This window comes from Apium graveolens, chromosome 5 (assembly GCF_009905375.1).
Source record: "Apium graveolens cultivar Ventura chromosome 5, ASM990537v1, whole genome shotgun sequence".
Lineage (NCBI taxonomy): Eukaryota > Viridiplantae > Streptophyta > Magnoliopsida > Apiales > Apiaceae > Apium > Apium graveolens.
The window spans coordinates 278,405,788-278,413,497 of NC_133651.1; the positions used below are offsets into that span (position 1 = coordinate 278,405,788).

At 39.3% G+C, this 7,710-nt stretch overlaps 1 protein-coding gene across 3 annotated transcripts; it reads left to right on the plus strand.

Moving 5' to 3' along the window:
* The first annotated feature begins 615 nt into the window (after positions 1 to 615).
* Positions 616 to 7,120, plus strand: LOC141659073 (glyceraldehyde-3-phosphate dehydrogenase, cytosolic-like). 3 transcript variants are annotated; one of them, XM_074465804.1, is made up of 8 exons: positions 616 to 742; positions 1,066 to 1,208; positions 1,389 to 1,583; positions 1,675 to 1,767; positions 2,086 to 2,531; positions 2,646 to 6,492; positions 6,592 to 6,706; positions 6,803 to 7,120. In XM_074465804.1, the coding sequence occupies exons 1-3, from the start codon at positions 725 to 727 to the stop codon at positions 1,462 to 1,464; spliced, it is 237 nt and encodes a 78-aa protein (XP_074321905.1). In that variant the 5' UTR covers positions 616 to 724; the 3' UTR covers positions 1,465 to 1,583; positions 1,675 to 1,767; positions 2,086 to 2,531; positions 2,646 to 6,492; positions 6,592 to 6,706; positions 6,803 to 7,120. The 3 variants fall into 3 exon arrangements, 2 of the variants coding, with proteins under 2 accessions (XP_074321905.1, XP_074321906.1); XM_074465805.1 differs by having other exon boundaries at positions 2,086 to 2,237; positions 5,891 to 6,492; XR_012549596.1 differs by lacking the exons at positions 616 to 742; positions 1,066 to 1,208 and having other exon boundaries at positions 1,481 to 1,583; positions 2,086 to 2,237; positions 2,342 to 2,531.
* Positions 7,121 to 7,710: the final 590 nt, after the last annotated feature.

Sequence of the window (7,710 nt, forward strand, 5' to 3'; positions counted from 1 at the left end):
ATACCAAAGAAATTAAGTTTAAGGTAAGCAGATTAAAAGGAATTCAATTCAAGAATTATAACAGAGGATCATTAAAGAAATATAAGATATTAAGAAAAGCTTAGCACTACAAGAAAAATAGGAATAGGCATCACTTTTTTCAGAGCGATTCGAAAAAAACCGATGTTCAAAGGGTTTTTAAAATCGGTTTGTCTAAAACCGATGTTAAACATATTTTCCCCCATCAATTTTGAACATGACCGTTGTCTATAATTGATTTTTAAAAAAATTGAACAAACATGGGGAAGTGTTATACAACTCGAATTAAGCCTTGTTTTAGAAGCATCAACCTTTAATCTGTAAGTATATTTCCAATTTAATTTGAAAAATATTTTCATTTTTTGGTTCTTGTGTGTATTTATCACGTTACTTGGTGGATTTGACAGCACTACTTCTTAACTAGGGTGAGTAATCTATACTCTTTTCTCTGTTAAAGATTATTTGTTGGATTTATTATCTTCTTTATTGGGGTGTGCATAAATGTTTATAAAGATGCAAGTACAGTTAATTGCTCTTGAACTTGAATAGTCTTTTTCCATATGTTACATGTTCAAATATCATGATTTGGGTGGCCAAGGCCAAAGCTCCTGTTAATTAAAGATGCTTGATCTGATGATACAGCCATGAGAAGGATTACAAACCAGATATCGACATTGTCTCCAATGCTAGCTGTACTACAAACTGCATGGCTCCTTTGGCAAAGGTTAATATATTCCCCATGTTTTTTCCTATATTTGAATTGAAAAACCTACTGAGTGCTGAATCGTCATGATATCTAAATATATTTTGGTCTACGGTGAATCCCCAATCCCTTCATGGGAGGTAAATGGTTCGAGTTTCTATTTTACTTAAGCAAGCACGGTATGTCATGTGAGCAAAGTCTGTTATGTAGCACTCTGGTATTTATGAGATTTAAAAGACCTTTAATAAATAGTTAAATACTATTAGGTATTAGCATTTACCATAACAAAGTAAAAGGTCTTATGCTTTTTTAACGTATCAAACATGGCAATTTTATTCTTAAAGGCCGTAGGAAAAGTTCTTCCCTCTCTAAATGGGAAGTTATCTGGAATGGCGTTCCGTGTTCCCACTGCTGATGTCTCAGTGGTTGACCTCACTGCTAGGCTTGAAAAGGCAGCTACATACGATGAAATCAAGGTTGCTATCAAGTAAGCATCACTCTGTCTGTTCAGTTTCAATATTTGTGAAATTTTTTATTCTGCAGAGTGCAGCTGAAATACAGGGCTAATCAAAATATATAGATGAAACATATACATAAAGAGAATTGTAGTTCACCTGTTAGATTTTCTCAATACCTGCTCTCAGTCTTCTTTTCAATTTTTTTACAGGGAAGAAGCCGGTGGTAAGCTGAAAGGAATACTTGGTTACACAGAGGATGTTGTAGTCTCCTCCGACTTTGTATAAATGCTACTGGATTGGCCAACTTAGTAAATAAATACTTGCGAGATGTTCATATAACATTTATATTTGATGTCCAGTATGCACGAATTAGTCAAAAACTTGGATTTTCTTCCAAATTCAAGGTATCCCTTCTCTTGGACAGTTACAGTATCCATTTTAGAAACTTATTGTTATCTTAATGGCTTTTAATATAATGTTCCATTGATATGCCAGGAATTTAAGATACAAAACATTATTGGTTCTTCTGATGTGAAATTTCCCATCAGACTTGAAGGTTTAGCATATTCCCATGGTGCCTTTTCAAGTGTAAGTCTAAGATGTTGTCTGGCTTTCTTAACCATGGAAATTATAAATAGATGCTGCTTTTTAGTGCTAATTGTGTTTATGTGTTTGCAGTATGAAACCGAATTGTTTACTGGTCTAATATATCGGATGAGACAACCCAAGATTGTCCTGGTCTAATGTATAGGATGAAACAACCAGAATTTTTCTTTTTGCCAAGTTATAGATCAATTAGTATTGTGAAATATTTTGTTAGAATCTATTAATCTTGTAACACGCAGTTAGAGACATGTATGTGTTATGTTTAGTAATACTGACTAGTATTGTTGTATCTGTCTATAGGAAGCCATAGTTTCTGCTCCTTGGGTAGCACTTGCTATTCGTCTTAGGCGTGGTGTGTGGGAATATGTACGAGTGAACACACATCACCTTGTCGTCAAGGAACTGTGTGTACCTGAATATCTTCAATTCAAAGAGGAGCTCGTCAATGGATGGTATATTTAATTCCCTAGTCACTGGTTGCTTTTGTTCATATTGGTTACTAATTTGTATCTGAGTTACTAATGTGTGTGATTAATACTTTAAAAAATTTGGGAAGCAATGAGAACGTTGTCCTTGAGCTGGATTTTGCACCGTTTACCGCTTATTTCCCTCGTCCAACTCTTACCAAGTCTATTGGGAATGAAGTTGAGTTCCTTAACAGACATCTTTTTACAAAGATGTTTCATGGAAAGGACAGTATGCACCCACTCCTTGAATTTCTCCTTCTCCACCACTACAATGGCAAGGTACATATGTGGAAATATAACTTTAATCTTAAGGATCCTATTAGATATAAAAATTAACTTTTCAATAATTAAATTTCTAGTTTTTATTGCCCTGACTCTGATTCTGAACAACAGATTTCAAACTGTGAATGGTCTTCAATCTATGCTGAGGAAAGCAGGGGATTATCTATCTACACTCCCAGCAGACACACCATACTCTGAGTTTGACCACAAGATCCAAGAGATCGGTTTCGAGAGGGGTTGGGGTGATACTGCTGAGCGTGTTACTGAGATGTTTCGTATGCTTCTGGACCTTCTTGAAGCCTCTAATGCATCCACTCTTGAGACATTTTTGGGCAAAATCCCAATGATGTTTGATAATTCTGTTTCTTCCCGGATCTTCTCATTTCTCACGTATGCTAGAGCCCAGTCTACGTGGCAGCCAGAGTGAGGTTAGCCTGCTAGGTAGGGGACCCTGCAAAACAGAACCGGAGGGGGTTGCTTTCCGCGGCAACTCCGGTGTGAGAATAAGAAATGGGGTTTCTTGAAGAAGAAGAAGAAGAGGGAAGAAGGAGTTATTCAAAATATGTATAGTGCTGTGTGTAAAGGTGTGTAGAAGTCAAATATTTTTCAACTCCTAAAACCCTCTTTTTGGGGCCTTTTATAGGTCCCAAGATTTAGGGTTGTGGGGTTTGTACCTCTTCATCTTAGCCTTTGATCATTCTTGGTTGGTGAGTGCGTGGACGGCTTGGATGGACTGCGTGGTCAGGTGTCCTTTCTCCATCAGTGTTGCCTTGGGATCTTTACATATGGACGGTTGAGATGTAATTGTTCCATTTTGGGTAACATGAGACAATTGACTCTTTTGTCCTGTGCCACGTGGCACCGGGGACCGCCCCACCTTGGGTCTGGGGTGGTTTCTTTCTGGGCTTTTACTTCTTTGTTTGGGTTTGATTTACTCATGGCCTATCATTTGCCTCCCACTCCCTTATGCGGGTTTTCCCGGATGAGGGATTAGTCTTTTCTTTCGGGGCGGGTGTTATGAGCTGCGTGATTCAGAAAAGATCTTGCATTTTCCTTTGATTTGTGATCCCTAGCCCCGGGGTGCTGTTAGGTACAAGTCCCCGGGGTTGTGCTTGGGTAGGCCCTTCTGTCTTGTCACTTGGAAAAAAATTTCATTTTTTCTTTGATTTGTGGCCCCTAACCCCGGGGTGTTGTTAGGTACAAGTCCCCGGGGTTGTGTTTGGGTAGGCCCTTCTGTCTTGTCACTTAGAAAAAAATTCATTTTTTCTTTGATTTGTGGCCCCTAACCCCGGGGTGTTGTTAGGTACAAGTCCCCAGGTTTGTGTTTGGATAGGCCCTTCTGTCTTGTCACTTGGAAATTTTTTTCATTTTTTCTTTGATTTGTGGCCCCTAACCCCAAGGTGTTATTAGGTACAACTCCCCAGGGTTGTGTTTGGGTAGGCCTGGGTGCAGATGCAACAGGTGCGTAGAACTTTGGCACCTTTCTCGGAGTGTCAGGCGGCGGTTGAGCTTCCTGTATGAATATATGTATACATATATGTATGTGTATGAAACGTTACAGTTTCCCCCCCTTTTTCTCCTCAAAAGCCGCGCCTGTTAAATAATTACAGTGGTGTAATAATTAACTGCGGTGGTTACTTTATGGATGCCCAGGATTGCGCCACGTGTCTTACTCCGACGGACACGATCGTGTGGCAGTTGAGTGGGTTATTACTCCGCTCGTGCCTATAAATACTCCTGCCGTGCCATTTCGTTTTTCTTTACGCCATTACAAACACCAAACACTCTCTTCAACTTTTCTTCGGCAAATTTGGGAGCTTTCCTCTTTGAAGCCGTCCTATTTCTCCTGTTTTCTTGTAAGTTTTCGAACTTTTTCTTCGTTCTTTGCTTTCTCGTGATTGTTTGACGAATACTTGAAGTCTGAGTTCTTTGAATGCATGCGTGTCCAATCATCCGAATTAGTTTAATTTTGTTGTTTCGAATTTTGGAGGTTTGAATGTGGAATCGATTTTGTCCATTGTTTAGAGTTTTGAATCTGTTTTTCATAAAGGCGATTAATGTTATAGAGAACTGGGTTTGTGTTTGCATGTTAATGTTTGTGTATATGCGTATGCACAGGTTGTATAGTGTATTTTGGTGTTTTGATTCTAATGTTAACTGTTTCTGAATAGCCTTCTGTGTTTCTTTCTTTTTTTCTTTTTTCTTCCCGAATTGGCATAGACTCCGGAGTTATATGGTTAGGAGGGGTTGAGTGAAACAATTAGCTAACCTTAAGCATAGGCCTGACCGTCCCCACTTCGGATTGCCCGATAATTCTTCTAGTGATTCTTCCCCAGAACCTGATAGCATGCCTACCCGTCGCCAGCCTGTAGTTGAGGAGTTGCCTACTTTTCTTTTAAACCCCGGACATACTTTGGGTAGAAGAGACGGGTCCTGAGTAGATATAGATCATTATTTTGTTCAGACCCGGGAGAATAGCCATCCCCATGATTACTATTTTAGGGACCTTACTACCGCTTATAGGCCCGGGGGCATAGAGCCTTATGATGGGGCCCGTATGGATCAGCTTTTCTATAATGCTCCCGGGACTGAATATGTTCCAGCTCCCCGTCATCCCGACCTTTCCGAGTATACCTTCGAGCAGATAGATGATTTAATGAAGGTCGTTTTCCACTTCGGGGATGGTATGGAGTGGAGGTGGCCCGAGCCTCACGAGAGGGTTTATCACCGCCCCGTTGGTGGTTGGGTAGCAATTCCTCTAGAGCATCTTCGTAGCATGAGGCCCAACCTTCACCAATTTACCAAGTCTCTGTGCCGTGATGTCTACGGGATACCCTTCACCCAGTTGGCCCCGAATTCTGTTAAGTGGGTTTTTTGGTTCCTTGCCTGTTGCTATGTAAAGAAGTATCTTCCCACGTTCAAGCTTTTCCACTACCTTTTTAAGATTAAGAAGTCCACCCTGCCTCCCCTTTTTGAGTTTACCTTTAACATAGATGGCTGTGGGTTCCCTCCAGATGCCAAAAAGGCACCCGTCTTTATGTTGAACTCGCTTTGGGGCTGACACCAGGAGTTCATCTTCGTCCGGGGCTGGGACCTGGAGTTTATGCATGTGTATAAAACTGCTTTGAAAAATAACAGGTTCCCATCCGAGCGGCTCGATGGAGATGCCCTGGTGAAGATGTATGATTTTGTGGTGGCTCTTGGTGTCCAGTGGACCCGGGATACCTTTTTAGATAACCAAACATTATTTAATGTTGGCTGTAAGTGCTTTACATTAGTAGTTTTTTCCTTGTACTTTTTCTTGATGTATATCTTTGCCTTGATGCTTCTTTTTAAAACCGTTGCTCCTTGTGCAGGTCTTCCGTTCCTTAACCCTTTCCATCACGCTATGTCGCGACAATTCAAGGATTTGGCCGGAAAGTTCAAGAAGATCGGTGGCAGCCAGAGTGAGGTTAGCCTGCTAGGTAGGGGACCCTGCAAAACAGAACCGGAGGGGGGGTTGTTTCCCGCGGCAACTCCGGTATGAGAATAAGAAATGGGGTTTCTTGAAGAAGAAGAAGAGGGAAGAAGGAGCTATTCAAAATATGTATAGTGGTGTGTGTATAGGTGTGTAGCAGTCAAATATTGTTCAACCCCTAAAACCCTCTTTTTTGGGCCTTTTATAGGTCCCAAGATTTAGGGTTTTGGGGTTTGTACCTCTTCATCTTAGCCTTTGATCATTCTTGGTTGGTGAGTGCGTGGACGGCTTGGATGGACTGTATGGTCAGGTGTCCTTTCTCCATCAGTGTTGCCTTGGGATCGCCCCACCTTGGGTCTGGGGTGGTTTCTTTCTGGGATTTTGCTTCTTTGTTTGGGCTTGATTTACTCATGGCCTATCAATGTTCAATGTTGTTATTCTCCCACCTCATGGTTACTTTGTTCAAGAGAATGTTTGGGATATCCTGACACCGGTGGCCAGGTGAGTTACCACATACAAATTTAGATGTTTAAATATATCTCTATTATTGTATTGTATACTCTTTGTACTAATTTGTTGTACTTTCTTTGTTCTTGTTAGGTTGTCTTGTTAGGTTGTCTACATTATGGATCAAGTCCCCGCATTGGAGAGCGAGATGATTAAGCGTATTAAGGAGCAAGGAATCGACATCAAACCTCGTATCTAATTATGAGTTGTAATATTTTGTTGATCTTTTGCTTATACTTAAATATTAATCTCGTTATTATTTGGGGTGCATTTGATTAATACAAAATATGGCTATTGTACTCAGGTAACTCGTCTTCTACCGGATGCAGTATGAATCATAATTGTTTCCTGGTCTAAATATGTTTGCTTGTTGATGTGGACAAGTTATGGATGGAATGTAGATACACAGGAAATTAATTTTATAATTAGATTAGTTATGGAAGATTAAGTATGTAAGGAATTGGTCGATGCTATCATTTGAATATATACGACCATTATGGAAGGTTTGTAATTTTATAACTTTTGTTTAATGCTTGTCTTTGTTTCGGAGCTTGTTAACTTTAAATTGTTGGTATTGTTGGCAAGTTTTGGTTTATGATTGATTAATTGATTAGTTTTGATATGGTTAGTTACCGGTAATTTGGCTAGTTGGATTTTTAAATATAACACATCACTTAAAATAAGCAAACTGATGTCTATAATTAGAAAAAACAGCGGTTACAATGTATATTTTTGTTCCAGATTTGATGTAGGTAACATATAATAACATCGGTTAGAGAAATTACAGTCTAATGTTAAGGAAATAGACTACGTCTAAACACTGATGTCTATTGCAATCTATGACATCGGTCGGCTAAAATAAACCGTTGTAAAATATTAACATATACAATGGATGTTATAATAAACTGATGTATGTCATTGTCTTTAACAACGATTCTGCCCAAGTAGAGATGTGAATTGTTGTTATAAACATCGTTTTGCATGAAATAAATGATGTAAATAACTATTATTGCATTGTGTATGACATGTTTAAATTGCTTATAATCTCTTAATTTAGCACTATTAAAAAGCTAATGACGTCTTCTTTGAGGTAAAGTACATAAGTTTGCTGTACAAAAATGATGCGTGAAGGTGTCTTTTACAAAGGCTAAAAACTGATGTTAAAGAGGGGGACCTTTCTCTACACCCACGAAGACATCGGTTCAATTATTT